Here is a 24,315-nt window from a genome sequence, read left to right as displayed (position 1 = left end):
CTTTCTCTTCTGTCCTCCTGGCAATCAATCACAGCAGCGAATGACATGTAAAGGTGCCGATAGAATGACAGATTTCTGCACTTTGAAGGGACTGAATTCCAACGTTGCTTCGTCTAGCTACAGATTCTGTACTTGGCACTTTTATTCCCTAATCTACTCTATATCCCAAGCGGCCAGGAACGGATTTCATTTCAGCCTTGACTCTGTTATCAATCTCTCTCTCAGTCTGGCAGAGCATCTGAGAGCTTGGTTTGTTTGCCTGTGCTGACTGAAACTGTTTCTCCTATCGACTGGCTTGTCAATTTCTGCAGCTGGCCCGGGTGCCGAGCTTTTCTCAGGCTCAAAGCCTTGGGAATTACTGGTAGCAATTCAGGCCCTCTTCCAAGGACCGTACCATCATCCCCAAACCCTTCAGGAACATTCTCATCAGAAAAGCCACTTTGAACAGGAATCCCATTGCCATTATCTGCATCGAGAGCAACCTCATCATTCGAAACATCATTAGATACATGAACCTCGTTGTCATTCCCAACATCCAGAGTACCCTGATCAGAGCTCTCAGACGCTCTGTTGTTGAACATCTCTATGCGACCACTTGCTCAGCTGGTTTGAGGTTTTGGGCTGGAGTGTTACCAGTACGCCGATGACACTCAGCTGGTGCTGAAGATGGAAGGCCGACCGGACTCTGTGCCCGATTGTTTCCATCAGTGCCTCAAGGCTGTGACTGGATGGCTGCGTGCCAGCAGGTTGAGGGTGAATCCAGCAAAGACGGAGATCCTATGGCTGGGTCAACCGGGCAGTGGGGACATCCAGCTGCCTACCCTGGATGGTGAGGCACTACGCCCGTCCTCATTGGTCAAGAGCCTGGGAGTCCTTTTGGACCCTCTTTCTGCTGACGATGGAGGCCCAGGTCTCTCTCCGCCGTGAGCAGAACCGCCTTCTTTCTTCCACCTGCGGCAGGCTAGACGGCTGACCCCCTCCCTGTCCGGGGACGACCTAGCTATGGTCGCCCCTGGACAGGGACGGTCATTGCAAGACTGGACTACTGTAACGCCCTCTACATTGGCCTTCCTCTGTTGGTGATCCGGAAGCTCATGTTGGTACAAAATGCAGCTGCTCGGCTTCTTGCGGGAATTCCAATGAGATGCCACATCACCCCAATCTGACTGCAGCTGCATTGGTTACCCATTGAGCACCGGATCACTTTCAAAGGGATGGGACTCACCTTGAAGGCCTTGCATGGTCTGGGGCCGATGTCCCTGAGGGACCGCCTCACCCCCTACCAACCCCAGAGATCCCTCCGTTCTGAGGACCAAGATCTGTTGGAAATTCCCAGTGTCAAGACCTTGCGCCTAACAGCAACCAGGCACAGAGCCTTCACAGCAGTGGCACCATCTCTCTGGAATACTCTGCCACCTGAAGTCCATGCCTTGCGGGACTTACCAGCTTTCCGCAGGGCATGCAAGACATATCTGTTTCGACAGGCTTTTAATGTTTGATATTGCTGTTTTTAAATTGTTTTAAATTGCTTTTAAATTGTGTTAGATTTTAGCCTGTTCTTGTAAGTCGCTCCGAGCCCCAGGGGAGTGGCCGCATAGAAGTTTAATTAATAAATAACTAAATGAGACACAATCACAGGCTGAACTCCAACACCACCTTTGACGTCTCTTTCCCCCTTTCTGACTCTCTTTTCCCTAGATATACGTCCGGACAGGGATCTTCCATGGCGGAGAACCCCTTTGTGACAACGTCAACACCCAACGGGTTCCTTGCTCCAACCCTCGGTAAGTGTGGCAGAGTTGAAAGAGGAAGAGAAGGTAAAATGGGGTGCATCGCCATTGTAGGATTCATACAGTTTCATCCACTTCAACCACCCTGGCTCCATGCTATGGGAGTTGTAGTTTGGCGACCCTCTCAGAGAGATGGCTCAAAGCCTTGTCAATTTACAACTCCGATGACTCCATAGCATTGACCCATGGCAGCTAAAGTAGTACCAAACTGCATTAATTTCTGCAATGTAAACATACCCTTGAAAGCACAGCACTACCAAATGGATGGTGGGGATAACACTATGTAACACAATAAATGTCGTTTCCTAATGGGTTTTATCATAAAAACATGGAAAAAGTTTATTAAACTGCACAAACGTCATTTTTGCGGAAGAGGGATATACTGCAGCAGCACATTTTGCTCTAGTTTTTGAATGAATATCTGATATTTGAGTCTCAACCCATTCAACCTAGTTTGTGGCATCCACAAATACAAGGTTCCGGAGTATCATGACTACTTTCAAAGTAAGGACCTCACAATTAATCAGGAAGTAACACTTTCAAACCAGGAACAGACAATGTATTGTCGAAGGCTTTCATGGCCGGAATCACTGGGTTGTTGTAGGTTTTTCCAGGTTATATGGCCATGTTTTAGAGGCATTTTCTCCTGACGTTTCGCCTGCATCTATGGCTGAGGATGCTTGCCACACCTGCATCTATGGCTGAGGATGTTTGCCATAGATGCAGGTGAAACGTCAGGAGAAAATGCCTCTAGAACATGGCCATATAACCCGGAAAAACCTACAACAACCCAGGAACAGACAGTTTTTCAAATTCTGTTACATACCGTATATACTCGAAGATAAGCCGTGTTTTTCAGACTTTTTTATGGGCTTAGAAGGGGGTCAAGGCCGGACAGCGGAGCCTGGAAGCCATTGCTTGCAATATAGGATCTATTTCTCTCTCCTCTTCCCCTCCCTAAACAGTGTGTTTCCTTTTCTGCTTCTCCTCCCAGGCCTCAATTAATGTAATTTTAATTGGTATCTAGTTTTATTTTGAAATTTACCAGTAAATAAAATTTAAAAAAACTTTTATTTATCTACTGCTGGCTTGAGAGCAGTATGTGTGAAAAAGATCTTGGAGTCCTCGTGGACAACAAGTTAAACATGAGCCAGGAATGTGATGTGGCGGCAAAAAAAAGCCAATGGGATTTTGGCCTGCATCAATAGGAGCCTAGTGTCTAGGTCCAGGGAAGTCATGCTCCCCATGCTCTATTCTGCCTTGGTGAGACCACGTTACTGTTGGGGTTCAGCCTCCGTGTGAACCTGAACCTGATTCTATGATTGTATTTCCTGATGCAACTGAACAGGCTACTCAACATGTATTTTTCCCTGATGGTTTGGAAACTGTTGATTCTGAGATCAGTGGCGTGGAAAGTGAAACTAAACATCCTGATGAGCATGTTTCAGAGTCAAGCGGTGATAACTCTCCAGAGGAGTTAACACCTGCCTTTTTTTAATGAGGATAGAAGAAGGCAGATTTGGGGAAACAGGAGTGAATCACAGAGTCTGCGAAGGTCAAATAGATTAAAGCAGAAGGAGGCTTCCAAGCCTGGAGGCGTGTCCTGAAACAGTTTCTTTAGTTTAAAGTGTCTCCCCCCGGGCTGTCTTCTCAGATCCAGCATAGTTTTAGACTGAGGCATTACCTTGGCTGAGTTCCCATTTCCCATGGCCTGCATTCCCAGAGGCTTCTAGTTTCCAAGTACGGTTAGTGAGATACTAACAGGTTCCAGGTTTTCTATAGTGTTGCTTTCGGAATTTTGATCTAGTTCAGAGATTTTCCTGACTGCTGAGTTTTACTGTGGCTTTTTGCATTTTTTTGCATTTTCCTCTATTTTGTAACCATTTTTTCATCAATAAAAAAGGATTGTTTTTCCCACAGTCAAGTGTGGTGGATTTAATCTTATGGTCTTGTTTTCTGATCTGGGTTGCAACAGTTACCTGGAATATTGTGTCCAATTCTGGGCACCACAATTGAAGAGAGATATTGACAAACTGGAATGTGTCCAGAGGAGGGCGACTAAAATGATAAAGGATCTGGAGAACAAGCCCTATGAGGAGCGGCTTAAGGAGCTGGGCATGTTTAGCCTGAAGAAGAGAAGGCTGAGAGGAGATATGATAGCCATGTATAAATACGTGAGAGGTCGTAGGGAGGAGGGAGCAGGCTTGTTTTCTGCTTCCATGGAGACTAGGACGCAAGGGAACAATGGCTTCAAACTACAAGAGAGGAGATTCCATCTGAACATGAGGAAGAACTTTCTGACTGTGAGAGCTGTTCAGCAGTGGAACTCTCTGCCCCGGAGTGTGGTGGAGGCTCCTTCTTTGGAAGCTTTTAAACAGAGGCTGGATGGCCATCTGTCAGGGGTGCTTTGAATGCAATAGTCCTGCTTCTTGGCAGAATGGGGTTGGACTGGATGGCCCAGGAGGTCTCTTCCAACTCTTTGATTCTAGGATTCTATGCTCTCTCTCCCTGCATTTCCTGTCCTTGGCTTATACTCAAGTCAATACGTTTCCCCAGATTTTTTGTGGTAAGATTAGGTTCCTCGGCTTACATTCAGGTCGGCTTATACCCGAATATATATGGTAATTTGATGATGATAGTATCTTCTCCTTGGGGTATGGATGGTTCCCTCTGCCTTGCTCCTGCCCCACCTGGACTCTGTCCATGCGCTCCTTCTCCTTTCCTTTCAGGTGGAATGAATGGCTGTCGTACGACATTTACCTGCCGGACCTTCCTCGGGCCGCAAGGCTCTGTGTCTCCATTTGTTCCGTCAAAGGCCGCAAGGGAGCAAAGGAGGTGAGTATGGTCTAGAACCCTTGGATCCCTATGAGGAGCGGTCTGGGGGAGATGGAGATGCCACCAAAGACCTTCAGAAGACACAGTATGTTCTGTTGGTCATGAGGTTTCCATGTGGGAAGTTTGGCCCAATTCTATCATTGGTGGGGTTCAGATTGCTCCTTGATTGTAGATGAACTATACATCCCAGCAACTACAACTCCCAAATGTCAAGGTCTATTTCCCCCCAAACTCCACCAGTGTTCGCATTTGGACATACTGAGTATTCGTGCCAAGTTTGGTCATTAGTGGAGTTCAGAGTTCTCTTTGATTGTAAGTGAACTATATACCCCAGCAACTACAACTCCCAAATGTCAAGGTCTGTTTCCCCCCAAACTCCACCAGTGTTCGCATTTGGACATACTGAGTATTCGTGCCAAGTTTGGTCATGAGTGTAGTTCAGAGTGCTCTTTGATTGTAGGTGAACTATATATCCCAGCAACTACAACTCCCAAATGTCAAGGTCTATTTCCCCCCAAACTCCATCAGTGTTCACATTTGGACATACTGAGTATTCGTGCCAAGTTTTGTCCAGATCAATCATCTAGATGGTCTCTCCTTGTCTTCCTCAACCACTCATGGTCTCCTTGTCCCGCATGGCAGGAGCATTGTCCCTTGGCCTGGGGCAACGTCAACCTCTTTGACTACAGTAGGAAGTTGGAGTAGATGGCCTAGGTGGTATCTTCCAACTCTAGATGGTCTCTCATTGTCTTCCTCAACCATTCATGGTCTCCTTGTCCCACATGGCAGGAGCATTGTCCCTTGGCCTGGGACAACGTCAACCTCTTTGACTACAGTAGGAAGTTGGACTAGGTGGCCTAGGTGGTGTCTTCCAACTCTAGATGGTCTCTCATTGTCTTCCTCAACCATTCATGGTCTCCTTGTCCTGCATGGCAGGAGCATTGTCCCTTGGCCTGGGGCAACGTCAGCCTCTTTGACTACAGTAGGAAGTTGGACTAGATGGCTTGGGGGTGTCTTCCAACTCTAGATGATCTCTCATTGTCTTCCTCAACCATTCATGGTCTCCTTGTCCCACATGCAGGAGCATTGTCCCTTGGCCTGGGGCAACGTCAACCTCTTTGACTACAGTAGGAAGTTGGACTAGATGGCCTAGGTGGTGTCTTCCAACTCTAGATGGTCTCTCATTGTGTTCCTCAACCACTCATGGTCTCCTTGTCCCACATGGCAGGAGCATTGTCCCTTGGCCTGGGGCAATGTCAACCTCTTTGACTACAGTAGGAAGTTGGACTAGATGGCCTAGGTGGTGTTTTCCAACTCTAGATGATCTCTCATTGTCTTCCTCAACCATTCATGGTCTCCTTCTCCCACATGGCAGGAGCATTGTCCCTTGGCCTGGGGCAACGTCAACCTCTTTGACTACAGTAGGAAGTTGGACTAGATGGCCTAGGTGGTGTCTTCCAACTCTAGATGGTCTCTCATTGTCTTCCTCAACCATTCATGGTCTCCTTGTCCTGCATGGCAGGAGCATTGTCCCTTGTCCTGGGGCAACATCAACCTCTTTGACTACAGTAGGAAGTTGGACTAGATAGCCTAGGTGGTGTCTTCCAACTCTAGATGATCTCTCATTGTCTTCCTCAACCACTCATGGTTTCCTTGTCCCACTTGGCAGGAGCATTGTCCCTTGGCCTGGGGCAACGTCAACCTCTTTGACTACAAGGACACGCTTGTGGCCGGGAAGATGGCCCTGAACCTTTGGCCGGTGCCTCACGGGCTGGAGGACCTGCTGAACCCCATTGGAGTGGGAGGCTCCAACCCTAACAAGGTGAGGACTTGTCATGTTTGATCTTCTAGAGCAGGCATGGGCAAACTTTGGCCCTCCCTCCAGGTATTTTGGATCTCAACAGCTTGGGAGTTGTGGGAGTTCAAGTCCAAAACACTTGGAGGGAGGGCCAAAGTTTGTCCATGCCTGACTTGATAATGTTCTCAACCATATCTGTGAGACCCATATTCCTGGGTCTTGCCAAGACAGCTCTAAGCTTCTGCTTGACCACGCTAAGGAGGAGGGTGAAGTGACCCCATCTCCTCCTGGGCTGACCCTGCTTTGCCCCCTCTTGCAGGAGACCCCCTGCCTGGAGCTGGAGTTCACCTGGTTCAGTCACACGGTGAAGTTCGCCGACCCCACGGAGATCGAGGAGCACGCCAACCGGGCCATGTCGCGGGAACTGGGCCTCAACTACTGCATGGTGGGGCTGGTAAGGGCCCCCCGATCCCTCACACTTGGTGTCATTGAACCTTAGCTGTTAGGAATTGTGGGAGTTGAAGTCCAAAACACCTGGAGGGAGGGGCCAAGTTGGACCATGCTTGAGTTAACGTTTGGAATGAGAAGTTGAATGAGAAGCTTCTTCAGAAGGGATTCACTCAAGGAAAGGCCGACAGGAAGGAGCAAAACTGGGAAACCGATTGTGTCTTCTCCCTTCTCCTCCTTCCTCTTCTTCCGCCTCTTCTTCTTCTTCCCCCTCTTCTTCTTCTTCCTCCTCTTCTTCTTCCTCCACTTCTTCTTCTTCCTCCACCTCTTCTTACACCTCTTCTTCTTCTTCCACCTCTTCTTCTTCCTCCACCTCTTCTTACACCTCTTCTTCTTCTTCCACCTCTTCTTCTTCTTCCACTTCTTCTTCCATCTCTTCTTCCACTTCTTCTTCTTCCTCCTCCTCTTCTTCCACCTCTTCTTCTTCTTCCATTTCTTCTTCTTCCACTTCTTCTTCTTCTTCTTCCACTTCTTCTTTTTCCACCTCTTCTCCTCTTCTTCCTCCTCCTCTTCTTCTTCTTCTTCCTCCTCCTCCTCCTCTTCCTCCTCCTCCTCTTCTTCCTCCTCCTCCTCCTCTTCCTCCTCTTCCTCTTCTTCCTCTTCCTCTTCTTCTCTTCTTCTTCCTCCTCCTCTCCTTCTTCCTCCTCCTCTCCCTTCTTCCTCCTCCTCCTCTTCCTCCTCCTCTTCTTCTCCTCTTTCCTCTTCTTCCTCCTCTTCCTCCTCCTCTTCTTCTTCCTCTTCCTCCTCCTCCTCTTCCCTCCTCCTCCTCCTCCTCCTCCTCCTCCTCCTCTTCTTTACCCCCTCATCTTCCTCTTCTTCTCCTTCCTCTTCTTCCTCCTCCTCCTCTTCTTCCTCTTCCTCCTCTTCCTCCTCCTCTTCCTCATCCTCTTCTTCTCCCTCTTCCTCTTCTTCTCCCTCCTCTTCCTCCTCGTCTTCTTCCTCCCAGAGCAACCGCTTGGCCCGGGACAGCTCTCTGGACGAAAGCGAACTGGAGCAGCTGCGCAACATCTGCAACCGGGACCCTCTTTCGGAGATCACGGAGCAAGAGAAGGACTTCCTCTGGAGACACCGGTGCGTTGGGCTTGGGGACAAAAGACCTATTTATTGTCAAAGGCTTTTCATGGCCGGAATCACTGGGGTGTTGTAGGTTTTCCAGGCTGTCTGGCCATGTTCTAGAAACATTCTCTCCTGATGTTTCGCCTGCATCTGTGGCAAGCATCCTCAAAGGTTGGGAGGTCTGTTGGAAACTAGGCAAGTTAGGTTTATATATTTGTGGAATGATATCCAGGGGTGGAAGAAAGAACTCTTGTCTATTGGAGGCAGGTGTGAATGTTGCAGTTAGCCACCTTGATTAGCATTTGATGGCCTGGCAGTTTTTAGGTGTGGCTTGTTACTGCCTGGAGGAATCCTTTGTTGAGAGGTGACTGAGTGACCCCCTCTTTTCTTTCCAGGCATTACTGCGTCAACATCCCGGAGACGCTTCCCAAGTTATTACTGTCCGTGAAGTGGAACTCACGGGACGAGGTGGCACAGGTGAGCCCAGGTCTTGGAAGCCACACCTTACAAGAAAAGCCGTGACCATTTGCTAACAACATTAGGCCTTCTTGGCACAGAGAGGCTTACCTCACACAGACTGAGGCCTTTCTCCCACTGAGGCAAACTCACACAGAGACCTTCTAACCTACAAACATACCTGCTTATATAGAACTGCAGCTTTTGACGAATCATTGCATCCTTCTAACCCAGTATTTCTCAACCTGGGGGTCGGGACCCCTGGAGGGGTCGCGAGGGGGTGTCAGAGGGGTCGCCGAAGACCATCAGAAAACGCAGTATTTTATTTATTTTATTTACTGTATTTATATACCGCCTTTCGGTCATGGAGTTTCTGTGTGGGAAGTTTGGCCCAATTCTGTTTTTGGTGGGTTCAGAATGCTCTTGGATTGTAGGTGAACTATAAATCCCAGCAACTACAACTCCCAAATGTCAAGGTCTATTTCCCCCAAACTCCGCCAGTGTTCACATTTGGACATACTGAGTATTTGTGCCAAGTTTGGTCCTGATCCATCATTGTTTGAGTCCACAGTGCTTTCTGGATGTAGGTGAACTACAACTCCCAAACTCAAGGTCAATGCCCACCAAATCCTTACAGTTTTTTTCTGTTGGTCATTGAAGTTCTGAGTGCTAAGTTTGGTACAATTCCATTCTTGGTGAAGTTCAGAATGTTCTTTGATTTGTAGGTGAACTATAAATCCCAGCAATTACACCTCCCAAATGACAAATTCAATCCCGCCCCCAACCCCTACTAGTATTCAAACTTGGGTGTATTGGGTATTTGTGGTAAACTTCAGCCCTCTAGGTGTTTTGGACTACAACTCCCACAATTAGGAATTGTGGGAGTTGTAGTCCAAAACACCTGGAGGGCCGGAGTTTGCCCATGCCTGGGCAAGAGGCATTGGAGAACCCTCTCCATCCACCCATTAATCACCTGTTTCTCTTTCTGGTTCCACCCAGATGTACTGCCTCTTGCGGGAATGGCCGCTCATCAAGCCGGAGCTTTCCATGGAGCTGCTGGACTGCAACTTCCCGGATCCCGTGGTGCGGGAGTTTGCCCTCAAGTGCCTGGTGAAGGGCCTCACCGATGACAAGCTCTCCCAGTATCTCATCCAGCTGGTGCAGGTAGCTACACAAGGGGGGGATCTCTCAGGACAAGGGCTCCGTGTAGTGCCTTAGCTTTAAGGCAAGCCTGGGCAGACTTTAGTCCTCCTCCAGGTGTTCTGGACTTCAACTCTCACAAATCCTTTCAGCCTATCAGCTTCCTCCTCTTCGTTCCTCTTTCTTTCTTTCCCATGATATCGTTACTCAAACACCTGCTTTCTCTCTCCTTATCTCTAAGCCTCTGGGAAAAGCGAGTCTGTCTTTGTTGCATGCCCTGTCCTGGGCAGACTTTGGCCCTCCTCCAGGTGTTTTGGACTTCAACTCCCACAAGTCCTTACAGCCTATCGGCTTCCTCCTCTTCCTTCCTCTTTCTTTCCTCTTTCTTTCCCATGATATCATTACTCAAACACCTGCTTTCCCTCTCCTTATCTCTAAGCCTCTGGGAAAAGCGAGTCTGTCTTTGTTGCATGCCCTATCCTGGGCAGACTTTGGCCCTCCTCCAGGTGTTTTGGACTTCAACTCCCACAAGTCTTTATAGCCTATCTGCTTCCTCCTCTTCTTTCTTCTTTCTTTCCCCTTCCTTTCCCACGATATCATTACTCAAACACCTGCTTTCCCTCTCCTTATCTCTAAGCCTCTGGGAAAAGCGAGTCTATCTTTGTTGCATGTCCTGTCCTGGGCAGATTTTGGCCCTCCTCCGGGTGTTTTGGACTTCAATTCCCACAAGTCCTTAGAGCCTATCAGCTTCCAACTCTTCCTCTTTCTTTCCCCTTCCTTTCCCATGATATCATTACTCAAACACCTGCTTTCCCTCTCCTTATCTCTAAGCCTCTGGGAAAAGCGAGTCTCTCTTTGTTGCATATCTCTGCAATTTCAAGTGCCTGGATCTGGACAAATATTTGTCTCTCACATTTCTCTTAGCTGGCTCTTCTGGAAGCTTCTCATATAGCTTTCTCCAGCCCTGTGGGAACTGTCAGGAAATTCCATGCTTCTTGTGTATTTCAATGGCTTCTCTGTGTAGCCTGACATGGTGGTTGTGAGAGTGGTCCAGCATTTCTGTGTTCTCAGATAATATGCTGTGTCCAGGTTGAACGAATTATTTCTGTTTAATGTGAATGTAACAATCCTATGTTTTATTGACATTTGTATTTGAATGTATACATTGAGTTTGTTTAGATACCTTTGCATTACTGCAAGTAGTGGATATTGGTCTCTTCAGTTCCAAAGGAACCCATTTTTCTTTTCAGTTCTGAGACTTTGCCAGGGCCTGGAAAGTATGCCGCTGGTTTGCAAGCTTGGTAGTGGATTAAATGTCCTTTGACCAGTATCTGGCCCCTTGGAGTGCCTCTGGTGTTGCCGCAAGAAGGTCCTCCATGGTGCATGTGGCAGGGCTCAGGTTGCATTGCAGCAGGTGGTCAGTGGTTTGCACTTCTCCACACTCGGATGTCGTGGATTCCACTTTGTGGCCCCATTTCTTGAGGTTGGCTCTGCATCTTGTGGTGACGGAGTGCAGTCTGTTCAGCGTCTTCCAAGTCGCCCAGTCTTCTGTGTTCCCAGGGGGGAGTCTCTCATTTGGTATCAGCCATTGGTTGAGGTTCTGGGTTTGAGCCTGCCACTTTTGGACTCTCACTTGCTGGGGTGTTCCAGCAAGTGTCTCTGTAGATCTTAGAAAACTATTTCTTGATTTAAGTTGTTGACGTGCTGGCTGATACCCAAACAAGGGATGAGCTGGAGATGTCTCTGCCTTGGTCCTTTCACTATTGGCTGCTACCCCTGCCACTTTTGGACTCTCGCTTGCTGGGGTGTTCCAGCGAGTGTCTCTGTAAATCTTAGAAAACTATTTCTTGATTTAAGTCATTGACGTGCTAGCTGATACCCAAACAGGAGATTAACTGGAGATGTCTCTGCCTTGGTCCTTTCACTATTGGCTGCTACCCCCTGCCACTTTTGGACTCTCGCTTGCTGAGGTGTTCCAGCGAGTGTCTCTGTAGATCTTAGAAAACTATTTCTTGATTTAAGCTGTTGGCGTGCTGGCTGATACCCAAACAGGGGATGGGCTGGAGATGTCACTGCCTTGGTCCTTTCACTATTGGCTGCTCCCCCTGCCACTTTTGGACTCTTGCTTGCTGAGGTGTTCCAGCGAGTGTCTCTGTAGAGCTTAGAAAACTATTTCTAGATTTAAGTCATTGATGTGCTGGCTTAAATGAGCTGGAGATGTCTCTGCCTTGGTCCTTTCACTATTGGCTGCTACTTCCCGGCGGATGTCAGGTGGTGCAATACCGGCTAAGCAGTGTAATTTCTCCAGTGCTGTAGGGCGCAGACACCCCGTGATAATGTGGCATGTCTCATTAAGAGCCACATCCACTGTTTGAGCGTGGTGAGATGTGTTCCACACTGGGCATGCATACTCAGCAGCAGAGCAGCATAGCGCAAGGGCAGATGCCTTCACTGTGTCTCAAGGTGAGGTTCACAGTCTGGAGCATTGGAGAGGAACGGCATGTGACTCAGTCCCATTCTGGTGGCTGCGCTTGCATTTGTCACAGCGACATCGTAGCTGGGGATTCAGCAGCAAAAGCGCTTCCGGCAGCACGGTTCGCCCTTCTTCTCCGTAAGAGACTTCCTGGGAGACACGGGATGGCTCACTAAGCAGCCCACACGCTTGACTAGTGTCGCTCTCTGGAGGCGTTCCTGCAGGGCGCAAGGACGCACGCTCTGCTTTCGGAGCATGAAATGCCACTCGGTCTTCAGGGACATCTGGGGAGAAAGTGCTGCTTTTAAAAAACAATAGAATCATAGAAGCAAAGAGTTGGAAGAGACCTCCTGGGCCATCCAGTCCAACCCCATTCGGCCAAGAAGCAGGAATATTGCATTCAAAGCACCCCTGACAGATGGCCATCCAGCCTCTGCTTAAAAGCTTCCAAAGAAGGAGCCTCCACCACAGCAGAGAGTTCCACTGCTGAACGGCTCTCACAGTCAGGAAGTTCTTCCTCAGGTTCAGATGGAATCTCCTTTCTTGTAGTTTGAAGCCATTGTTCCGCGTCCTAGTCTCCAGGGAAGCAAAAAGGAAGCTTGCTCCCTCCTCCTCCCTGTGGCTTCCTCTCACATATGTATACATGGCCCTCATCATATCTCCTCTCAGCCTTGTCTTCTTCAGGCTAAACATGCCCAGCTCCTTAAGCCGCTCCTCATAGGGATTATTCTCCAGACCCTTGATCATTTTAGTCTCCCTCCTCTGGACACATTCCAGCTTGTCAATATCTCTCTTGAATTGTGGTGCCCAGAATTGGACACGATATTCCAGGTGTGGTCTAACCATGGGCCATTGTAGTCTGAGGATGATGGTCCTCCAAGTTCGGTGTCCTAGTGTTGGGTCCGTAAGTGACTGCGATCCCTCATAGCTCAAGGATGGTGGTCTTCCAGATGTGGTGTCTTGGTGGTGGGTCTGTAGGTGACTGGGGAGCCCTATTCTTGATCTGCATCGTCTCCCGCAGTGAGGGCATCAGATTCCAGACAGAAGGCGGTCCCGGTTGGGGTTGGCTTGACCCGCCTTCCTCTTGGCACATTTTATCCCTTTCACCCTCCATTCTTGCCTTTTCAAATTCTGCAGCACTGCTGGTCACAGCTGACCTCCAGCTGGAGCCTCGAGTCACCCCGGGGCTGAGAGGGGCAGTATACAAATATAGTAAATAAATAAATAAACAACCTTTTGATTTGGATGCCTCTGGTTTTCCTTCCGCAAGGTCCTCAAGTACGAGCAGTACCTGGACAACCCCCTGGCCCGCTTCCTGACCATGAAGGCCCTGACCAACCAGCGCATCGGACACTTCTACTTCTGGCATCTCAAGTGAGTGAAAGGAGGAGGAGGAGGAGGAGGAGGAGGAGGAGGTCGATTCCTCTGCACACTGCACATACGAGGGTTGAATGAAAAGTAATGCCTCCACTTTTGTAACTCCTCAACCGATGGCAGTACTGGTATGTGGCATGCATTGGCTTGTTCAGGAGACTCTCCTGTACAGTTCCATTTTGGTGGGGACCCTTAGCACTGAACTGTTGTGTTGTTAAAGTGCGAAGTATGGAACCCTGTGCGGACAGTCAGTCAATGCAACTTAAGCAACGTGCAGTCATTGAATTCTTGACAGCAGAAGGTGTCACCCCAAAGGAGATTCATCAGAGGATGCAAGCTGTTGATGTGAGTACTGTGCATCGTTGAGCGAGTACGTTTAAAGATGTTGAGGTGGGAACATCTGACTTGCGTGACAAACAAAGAGTTGGACGTCCTGTGACAGCAACCACTGAGTTTCACAAGCCAAAGGTTGACAGATTGACAACATCTTTAAACTTACTTGCCCAACAACGCACAGTCCTCACATCAACACAATCACCACAAACCGCTTGCATTCTCTGATGAATCTCCTTTGGGGCGACACCTTCTGCTGTCAAAATTTCAATGACTGCAGAGATCTTCTTCCAGCAGCCCAGAAGCAAAAAACACAAACTGTTTTGGTAAACTGCACAGAAAACCTAGAAATGTAACTGTTGACAAAATCCCAGGCTCAGCTAGCTTCTTGGGTGTGGCCCAACCAATTAGATTCATGCTTTGCATTTTCCTATTAACACACTCATCAACTGATTTTTATATGCTCCAACAGCTGGTTGCTGCCTGGGGGAATCCTTTGTTGGGAGGTGTTAGCTGGCCCTGATTGTTTCCCAGCTGGAATTCCTTTGTTTTTTGTGTTGCTCTTTATTTATTGTCCAGATTTTAGAGGGTGTTTTTATACCAGTAGCCAGATTTTATTCATTTTCATGGTTTCTTTCTTTCTGTTGAACTTGTCCACCTGCTTCTTGTGGATGTCAATGGCTTCTCTGTGTAGTCTGACATGGTGGTTGTGAGAGTGGTCCAGCATTTCTGTGTTCTCAAGTAACATGGTGTTTTGATTGAATTTTTTATTCATTTATTTATCGTGTCAGGGGCAACCAGACCATTGTATTACGTTTCTAACAGAACAAAACAAGCAAACAGATTAAAAAAAAAACCCACAAAGTTTGCCAGCTTGGTAGTTGGTTAAATGTCCTTTGACCAGTCTCTGGCCACTTGGAGTGCCTCTGGTGTTGCTGCAAGAAGGTCCTCCATGGTGCATGTGGCAGGGCTCAGGGTGCATTGCAGCAGGTGGTCAGTGGTTTGCTCTTCTCCCCACTCGCATGTCATGGATTCCACTTCGTAGCCCCATTTCTTGAGGTTGGCTCTGCATCTTGTGGTACCAGAGCACAGTCTGTTCAGTGCCTTCCAAGTCGCCCGGTTTTCTATGTGCCCAGGGGGGAGTCTCTCATTTGGTATCAGGGTCTGGGTTTGAGCCTGCCACTTTTGGACTCTCGCTTGCTGAAGTGTTCCAGCGAGTATCTCTGTAGATCTAATAAAACTATTTCTTGATTTAAGTCGTTGACGTACTGGCTGATACCCAAACAGGGGATGAGCTGGAAATGTCACTGCCTTGGTCCTTTCACTATTGGCTGCTATTTCCCGGCGGATGTCAGGTGGTGCAATACCGGCTAAGCAGTGCAATTTCTCCAGTGGTGTAGGGTGCAGACACCCCGTGATAATGCGGCATGTCTCATTAAGAGCCACATCCACAGTTTTAGTGTGGTGAGATGTGTTCCACACTGGGCATGCATACTCAGCAGAGGAGTAGCATAGCGCAAGGGCAGATGTCTTCACTGTGTCTGGTTGTGATCCCCAGGTTGTGCCAGTCAGCTTTCATACGATATTGTTTCTGGCACCCACTTTTTGCTTGATGTTCAGACAGTGCTTCTTGTAGGTCAGAGCGCGGTCCAGAGTGACTCCCAGGGATTCGGGTGCACTGCAATGCTCCAGTGGGATTCCTTCCCAGGCGATCCTCAGAGCTCAGGATGCTTGTCTGTTCTTAAGGTGAAAGGCACATGTCTGTGTTTTAGATGGGTTGGGGATCAGCTGGTTTTCCCTGTAGTAGGCGGTAAGGTCACCTAGAGCTTCAGAGAGCCTCTGCTCAACCATCTCAAAGCTTCCTGCTTGGGTGGTGATGGCACGATCATCAGCATAGATGAAACTCTCTATCCCTTCTGGCAGTGGCTGGTCATTTGTGTAGATGTTGAACATGGATGGAGCAAGCACGCTCCCCTGAGGCAGGCCGTTCTTCTGTTTCCGCCATCGGCTTCTCTGGCCCTGGAACTCAGCAAAAAAGCTCCTGTTTTGTAGCAGGTTTCCTATGAGGCAGGTGAGATGGAAGTCCTTTGTGATATGATTGATTGAATTCCTCCCTGAGAGAATGTCTCTCTCTCTCTTCCCCTCTTGTAGGTCCGAGATGCACAGCAAGCCGGTCTCGCAGCGCTTTGGGCTGATGCTGGAGGCCTTCTGTCGCGGCTGCGGGATGTACCTCAAGCACCTGAACCGGCAGGTGGAGGCAATGGAGAAGCTCATCAACCTGACCGACATCCTCAAGCAGGAGAAGAAGGACGAGACCCAGAAGGTACGCTCCGGGATGTGTCAGACCCGGTTCACCACCATGGCCATAGTCATAGTCATAGCAAATAATAATAGAAAAGGTGACACGATATGAGGATTCAAAGATCGAACTGCAAAGACTGTTGCACAAGCCAGTCAAGGGGGTCCCAGTGGTGATCGGCACACTAGCTGCAGTGCCTAAAGACCTTGGCCTGCACTTAAAAACAATCAGCGCTGACAAGATTATCATCTGCCAGCTGCAAAAGGCCACCTTACAGGGATCTGCACGCCGATACATCACACAGTCCTAGATGTGGTGTCGTGGTGGTGGGTCCATAGGTGGTCGTGGAGCCCTGTTCTTGACCTGCATGTTCTCCTGCAGTGAGGACGTCGGTTTCCAGGCGGAAGGCGGTCCTGGTCAGGGTTGGCTTGACACACCTACCTCTTGGCACGTTTTTCCCTTTCGCCCTCCATTCGTGCCTCTTAGAATTCTGCAGCACTGCTGGTCACAGCTGACTTCCAGTTAGAGCGCTCAAGGCCGGAGCTTCCCAGTTCTACACCAGGGGTCCTCAAACTATTTAAAGAGAGGGCCAGGTCGAAGTGTTGGAGGGCCTTATTATCATTTGGAAAAAAAAAACATGAATGAATTCAATGTATTGTCAAAGGCTTTCATGGCCAGAATCATTGGGTTGTTGTAGGTTTTTTCGGGCTATATGGCCATGGTCTAGAGGCATTCTCTCCTGACGTTTCGCCTGCATCTATGGCAAGCATCCTCAGAGGTAGTGAGGTCTGTTGGAGGTAGGAAAAAGGGTTTATATATCTGTGGAATGACCAGGGTGGGACAAAGGACTCTTGTCTGCTGGAGCTAGGTGTGAATGTTTCAACTGACCACCTTGATTAGCATATAATGGCCTGACAATGCCTGGAGCAAACTTTTGTTGAGAGGTGATTAGATGTCCTTGTTTGTTTTCAGGCCATATAGCCTGAATAAAACCTACAACAACCCATGAATGAATTCCTATGCACACTGCACATATCTTATTTGTAGTGCTAATAACACTTTAAAACAATACAAATAATTAAAATGAAGAACAATTTTAACAAATATAAACTTATTAGTATTTCATTGGGACGTGTGGGCCTGGTTTTGGCTGATGAGATAGGGTTGTTGTTGTTGTTGTTGTTGTTGTGTGCTTTCAAGTCATTTCATACCTAGGTTGACCCTGAGCGAGGGCCAGATAAATGACCTTGGAGGGCCGTATCTGGCCGCCGGGCCATAGTTTGAGGACCCCTGTGTGACGATGTGTAAATTTTATTCCTTTGGTTATGTGTAATTTAAACAGTAGTTTTGGGATGGTAAGTATGGGGGATTATGTTTTGTTGGAGATGGTGGCTTGGCGTTAGCTGAGTTGCCATAGCAACAGGGGCGGAGCCAACTGCCTCTTCACGGGGCAGCTGTTTTAAAAGTCAGTCAGTAAGCCGGTGAGCTACTGGGAAGACTGAGTCTCTGGGTGGAGATTCAGGGAATGTGTCTGTAGCCGGTGTGCTATAGGGAAGACTGAATCTCTGAATGGAGATTCAGGGAATTAATTGGTGACCAAAGTGGTTGCAGAGAAGGACCCGGTAGTGATAGAGCTACAGGGGGTTGTTGATTCTGAGTTAAGAATCAAGGTTTGGCTGGGTTTGAGCCTGCTGTGCCTGCTGTGAAACCTCTTGAAGTCTGTGCCTGAGATTACTCATGAAACCTTACCAATGTAACCAATCAAGATTTGTGCCTCTTTTGAAGAAACAGTTAAACATGTTATACTCCTGTTAAAATAAACTTGTTACTGTTTTCCTCAAGCCTTGCCAGATACAGTTTCTCCTAAGTTGAACAGCCTGCAATAGTGAAGTCAGCCAGAGAGAGTAAACGCTACGCTATCAAATGAATAAAACCTTCTGTAATTAATAGTCCCTTTATAGAATAGCTCCTAAGCTGATATTGATCGTTGCCCGGCTTCCTTCACAGATTAGGTGGCAGTAAGTTTTTACCACCGACATCTTCACACCCTGTTCTACACATACACACACACATACACTCAAATCAGTGTGCATCTTAAAAACAGACATAAAAAGCAAGAATGCAAACCATTAGTCAAAATACAAAGATACATTTTCCTAATATAAAAAAGGAAGAAATACGATAACAACAACAACAACAAGAACAACAAGAGATGTCTTTGGGAGGGTAGCAAGCTTTGTCAGTAAAGGCTAAAGTCCATCCATGCTGTGAAATAATTAATATCAAGTTTCCAGAGGAGGCAATGCTTCTGGGAGGGGGTTCCTGCAACGCTGGATGCTCAGAGGCGCCCTTGCCCTGTGTGTTTTCTGCCTCCTCCTCCCCACTTTTCCCAAGATGCAGATGAAATTCCTGGTGGAGCAGATGCGGAGGCCGGATTACATGGAGGCCCTGCAAGGCTTCATCTGCCCCTTGAACCCCGTCCACCAGCTGGGAAACCTCCGGTAAGGCTTTGCAAGGGACCTGCTTCTGCACCTGAGGGGGTGTCGCGACATGGGTCACGTGTCGGAGAATATGCATTCATGCCTGGTGTGCATTCATACCAGCGGTTCTCAAACTGTGTTCCACAGAGCCCTACAATTCCAGATAAGGGAGGCTCAACCTGTATGTTAACGTTCTCTTAGTTTTATTGCATATTGGAGAGAAGGGGGCATAGAAAGGGATGAATAAGACTGACCGGCCTCTGTTCCCTGCCAGGCTGGACGAGTGCCGGATCATGTCTTCGGCCAAGCGTCCCTTGTGGCTCAACTGGGAGAATCCCGACATCATGTCTGAACTGCTCTTCACGAACCACGAGATCATATTTAAAAACGGAGATGGTAAGAGCAGGAGGGACCAAGGGGAAGGGAGGGCCTCCTTTCTTCCTTCCCTCCTTCCTTCGCTCCTTCTTTCCTTCCTTCCTTCTCCCCTTTCTTCCTTCTCCCCTTTCTTCCTTCCCTCCTTCCCTTACTCCTTCGCTCCTTCTTTCCTTCCTTCCTTCTCTCCTTCCTTCACTCCTCCCTCCCTTCTTCCTTTCTTCACTCCTTCCTTCTCTCCTTCCTTCCCTCCTTCGCTCCTTCCTTCCTTCCTTCTCCCCTTTCTTCCTTCCCTCCTTCCCTTACTCCTTCGCTCCTTCTTTCCTTCCTTCCTTCTCTCCTTCCTTCACTCCTCCCTTCTTCCTTTCTTCACTCCTTCCTTCTCTCCTTCCTTTCCTCCCTCCTTTTCTTCCTTATTTATTTTATTTATTTTAAATATATATACTCCGCCCTTCTCAACCCCCGAGGGGGGACTTCATTCCTTCCCTCTTTCTCTTCTTCCTTCACTCCTTCACTACTTCCTTCCTTCTCCTCTTCCTTTCTTCACTCCTCCCTCCTCTCCTCTCCTCTTCTTCCTTCCCTCCCTCCTTTTCTTCCTCCCTCTCTCCCTCCCTCCCTTCTCTCCTTCCTTCCTTCTTTCTCTTCTTCCTTGACTCCTTCACTCCTTCCTTATTTTTCCTCTTCCTTCCTTCCTTCCTTTCTCCCTCCCTCCCTCCCTCCCTCCCTCCTCCCTCCCTTCCTTTTCTCTCCCTTCCTTCTCTCCTTCCTTCCTTCTTTCTCTTCTTCCTTCACTCCTTCATTACTTACTTCCTTCTCCTCTTCCTTTCTTCACTCCTTCCTTCTCTCCTTCCCTCCCTCCCTCCTTTTCTTCCTTCCTTCCTCCCTCCTTCCTTCCTTCTCTCCTTCCTTCCTTCTTTCTTTCTCTTCTTCCCTCACTTCCTCACTCCCTCACTCCTTCCTTCTCCTCTTCCCTCCCTCCCTCCTTTTCTTCCTTCCTTCCCTCCCTCTCTCCCTCCTTCCTCCCTCGTTCCTTTCTCTCCTTCCTTCTCTCCTTCCACTCCTCTAACTTTTCTAAAAGGAAATTATTACCCACTGAGCAATCTCTTGTGGCAGTGAGTTCCACAGGCTGCCAGTTACAGGTGTGGCATTTTTTAGAGGAGTCAGCTGCCCTCTCCTGATCTCCCTTTTGCTTGCCTTTCTTCTTTGCAAGATGCCTCCCTCCCTCCCTCCCTCCAACTCCCTCCCTTCACAAGTCTTGCCTTGAGTGATGTACTTTGTGTTGTATTTCTTATTTGCTGTTCAACTGGTATGGGTTTATGGGGACCGTGGGAAGGAGAGACCCTCCAAGAGCCGTGGTTGCTGAGATCCTGCAAAGCCAGGGCAGCAGCTTGGCTTCCTGGGTTGAATCCATCCAATGTTTCCACAGCCTTCCTCTTTGCTGAGCATCATCGTCTTTCTCACGGTTGTCTTGAGATGCCTCCAAAGACCTAAATATTCAAAATAATTAAATATTTTTGCAATGTTTCCTAAATATTAAGGAGTTACATATTTAAGTAGAAATGGCTACGCGTGTCAGTACTGACACGCATGTCATAGGTTCGCCATCACGGGTCTATTCAGAAACGCCTTTAGCACAGGCATGGGCAAACTTGGGCCCTCCCTCCAGGTGTTTTGGACTTCAACTCCCATCTTTCCTTCTGTTTTGGACTTCAACTCCCATCTTTCCTTCTGTTTTGGACTTCAACTCCCATCTTTCCTTCTGTTTTGGACTTCAACTCCCATCTTTCCTTCTGTCAGATCTTCGGCAGGACATGTTGACGTTGCAGATCATCCGGATTATGGAGAGCATGTGGCAGAACCAAGGGCTGGATTTACGGTACGAGGGCCACTTCCGATGCTTCTTGGCCGGACACTTCAGGGTCAAGGGGTCAGGGGTTGCCTTTGGGACCGGGCTACTCTTCCTTCCCTGGGAAGAAGAAGAAGAAGAGTATCCCTTCTTCCCAGTTGGGGGTGTTTTGCCTGGTTGCATGCCTCCCGTCTTTGGAAAGCCCCCCAAACCCCTTTCTCTCCTGCAGGATGCTGCCCTATGGCTGCCTGTCCATCGGGGACTGCGTGGGGCTCATCGAGGTGGTCAAGAGCTCCCACACCATCATGCAGATCCAGTGCAAGGGCGGCCTGAAAGGGGCTCTGCAGTTCAACAGCAATGCCTTGCACCACTGGCTGAAGGACAAGAACAAGGGAGAAGGGTCAGTCGGGGGCGGCACCACTTGCAAGGGGTTCCTAAGGGATATTCTGTGGGTCAGTGGGGCGGAGAGGCTGGAAAAGGATTGGTTGGGATTGCCTTTTCTCAGATCCGATCCTCACTCTTCCGGTTCCATAGTGGGATACTGTGGTATATGTAAAATAAGCCATGGGTACGTCACGCTTGGTCAGCCCACACACTGCCTTGCTTCTCTCTTCTTCTCTCTGAACACCTATATAACTCAAGCCTGAACAAAAATGTAACAGTATGTAAAAGTACCAGGCTCAGCTTGAGTACACTGTAAACTCTGTCTCTCTCTGCTTCTCTCTTCCTTTCTCTGAACACCTGTATAGCTCAAGCCTGAACAAAAATGTAACAGTATGCAAAAGTCCCAGGCTCAGCTTGAGTAGACTCTAAACTATGTCTTTCTCTGCTTCTCTCTTCTTCTCTCTGAACACCTTTATAGCTGAAGCCTGAACAAAAATGTAACAGTATCAAAAGCTTGAATATACTCTAAACTCTGCCTCTCTCTGCTTCTCTCTTCTTCTCTCTGAACATCTGTATAGCTCAAGCCTGAACAAAAATGTAACAGTATGCAAAAGTCCCAGGCTCAGCTTGAGTACACTCTAAACTCGGTCTCTCTCTGCTTCTCTCTTCCTCTCTTTGAACACCTATATAGCTCAAGCCTGAACAAAAATGTAACAGTATGCAAAAATCCCAGGCCCAGCTTGAGTACACTCTAAACTCTGTCTCTCTCTGCTTCTCTCTTCTTTTCTCTGAACACCTGTATAGCTGAAGCCTGAACAAAAATGTAACAGTATGCAAAAGTCCCAGGCCCAGCTTGAGTACACTCTAAACTCTGTCTCTCTCTGCTTCTCTCTTCTTCTCTCTGAACACCTGTATAGCTGAAGCCTGAACAAAAATGTAACAGTATGTAAAAGTCTCAGGCTCAGCTTGAGTATACTCTAAACCAGGGGTCCTCGAACTACGGCCCACGGGCCACTTCCGGCCCATCAAGGGCACTTATCTGGCCCACGGAGGAGGACCCCCCCCCATAGTGCCCCACCCTTGGCTGGCTCACACTATCCGTCAGGCCCGATGGGCCGCGTGAGCCAGCCAAGGGCAACTGCTCCGCGTGTCCTACTCGCACGTAAAGCACCTCGCGAGGTGCTTTATGCACGAGTAGGCCACGCGGGGCTGCTCCTCCCTTGGCAGGCTCACGCTGCCCATCGGGCCCGATACCTTACTCAAGGGTCAATTCATTCCAAATGTATTTCCTTATTTCAGGGATTTACTTGGGTTAGCTTTCCTTTTCCTTCCCTTCCTAGCCAGGACTCACCCTCCACTCTGCACCCACTTTCTGACTCAGTATTCCTTCTCCTGTCTCCCTAAGTAAGAAAGAATAACATCCTTTCATTTCAACTCGAAGTGGCCCCTTCAGCCAATATTCCTCAATTTATTTATTTATTTATTTATTTCTTGCATTTATTGACCGCCCCTCTCAGCCCGAGGGCGACTCGGGGCGGTGAACAGCAACAAAGAAAGACAGTGTACAGTGAGTCACGACAAAACAAACCAGACAAATACAACATAACATATACTTATACTAAAAATCCGCTTCGTCAAGTCCTGGGGTCATAGCCAAAATTCGTAGTCCTAGTTCATTCCAGTGTCATTCCAAGATACACTCAGTTGAAGGCCTGCTCGAAGAGCCATGTTTTCAGGCCCCTACGAAAGGCCATCAAGGAGGGCGCCTGTCTAACTTCAGCAGGGAGGGTGTTCCACAGCCGGGGGGCCACCACCGAGAAGGCCCGCTCCCTCGTCCCCGCCAGACGTGCCTGTGAGGCAGGCGGGACCGAGAGAAGGGCCTCCCCGGATGATCTCAAGGCCCTCGTGGGCTCGTAGGCCGAGATGCGGTCGGAAAGGTATTTTGGGCCGGAACCGTTTAGGGCTTTGTAGGATAACACCAGCACCTTAAATTGGGCCCGGTAGCAAATCGGCAGCCAGTGGAGCTGGGACAGCAGGGGCGTTGTATGCTCTCTGCGTCCAGCTCCCGTTAACAACATGGCTGCCGCACGCTGGACTAGCTGAAGCTTCCGGGCCGTCTTCAAGGGCAGCCCCACGTAGAGAGCGTTGCAGTAGTCGAGGCGGGATGTGACCAAAGCGTGTACCACCGTGGCCAAGTCAGACTTCCCAAGATACGGGCGCAGCTGGCGCACGAGCCTAAGCTGTGCAAATGCTCCCCTGGTCACCGCTGAAACCTGGGGCTCCAGGCTCAGCGATGAGTCCAGGGTCACACCCAAGCTGCGAACCTGTGCCTTCAAGGGGAGTGCGACCCCGTCCAGCACAGGCTGTAACCCTATACCCTGTTCGGCCCTGCGACTGACCAGGAGTACCTCTGTCTTGTCTGGATTTAGTTTCAGTTTGTTCGCCCTCATCCAGACCATTACAGCGGCCAGGCACCGGTTCAGGACTTCGACGGCCTCCTTAGTAGCAGGTGGGAAGGAGTGACAGAGTTGGACGTCATCTGCGTACAGGTGACACCGCACCCCGAAACTCCGGATGATCTCACCCAGCGGCTTCATGTAGATGTTAAACAGCAAGGGGGACAAGATGGAACCCTGAGGAACGCCACAGGTCAACGGCTGTGGCGTTGAACAGGAGTCCCCCAGTAACACCTTCTGAGTACGACCCTCCAGAAATGACCGGAGCCACTGCAGGGCAGTGCCCCCAAGACCCATCCCTGCAAGGCGCCCCAGAAGAATACCGCAATTATGAGCCATAAGATTACTTTCTCCTACGCTTATTGTTAGGTTTATTGGTTCTTGCCAGCATCCCCCCTTCCCCTCCTCCCCCCTCCCCACCACACTCTCAATCGCAGGCTCCGGGTCATCTCCTCTTCTGCCCCCTCCGCTACACCAGAATAACATAAACAGTACCCAAAAGGGGGCAGGGGACCACATGGGTAGCAGCGATACAGGAGGTAGTGGATATTCCGACTGCTTCAATAGACGAGTTCTTAAAGTGCATAGATTTCAGGAGCAGTCCGTCGGTGAGCGTGAATGATCGTAAATTACTTAGCAGCAACACACATTCAAAGGCACATTAATAAAGTGCTAGGTCTAAAGTGCTCTACTTAGCGATATAAAGTGCGGCACAG

At 48.9% G+C, this 24,315-nt stretch overlaps 1 protein-coding gene across 3 annotated transcripts in view; it reads left to right on the top strand.

Moving 5' to 3' along the window:
- The window catches only part of LOC132777499 (phosphatidylinositol 4,5-bisphosphate 3-kinase catalytic subunit alpha isoform-like), a 63,832-nt gene that overhangs the window by 31,316 nt on the left and 8,201 nt on the right, over positions 1-24,315 (top strand). For 2 of the 3 annotated variants that reach the window (XM_067469669.1, XM_067469670.1), the window contains exons 8-20: positions 1,699-1,784; positions 4,520-4,625; positions 6,295-6,447; positions 6,743-6,877; positions 7,877-8,001; positions 8,382-8,463; positions 9,442-9,606; positions 13,326-13,429; positions 15,914-16,085; positions 18,456-18,562; positions 18,816-18,937; positions 20,711-20,789; positions 20,989-21,159. In XM_067469669.1, the coding sequence (XP_067325770.1) occupies positions 1,699-1,784; positions 4,520-4,625; positions 6,295-6,447; positions 6,743-6,877; positions 7,877-8,001; positions 8,382-8,463; positions 9,442-9,606; positions 13,326-13,429; positions 15,914-16,085; positions 18,456-18,562; positions 18,816-18,937; positions 20,711-20,789; positions 20,989-21,159 (1,607 nt within the window). The remainder of the gene's footprint in view (positions 1-1,698; positions 1,785-4,519; positions 4,626-6,294; positions 6,448-6,742; positions 6,878-7,876; positions 8,002-8,381; positions 8,464-9,441; positions 9,607-13,325; positions 13,430-15,913; positions 16,086-18,455; positions 18,563-18,815; positions 18,938-20,710; positions 20,790-20,988; positions 21,160-24,315) is intronic. The other variant, XM_067469671.1, reaches the window with a different exon arrangement.

The sequence above is a fragment of the Anolis sagrei genome, chromosome 6 (genome assembly GCF_037176765.1).
Source record: "Anolis sagrei isolate rAnoSag1 chromosome 6, rAnoSag1.mat, whole genome shotgun sequence".
NCBI lineage: Eukaryota > Metazoa > Chordata > Lepidosauria > Squamata > Dactyloidae > Anolis > Anolis sagrei.
This window is presented reverse-complemented; position numbering and strand designations above follow the sequence as displayed.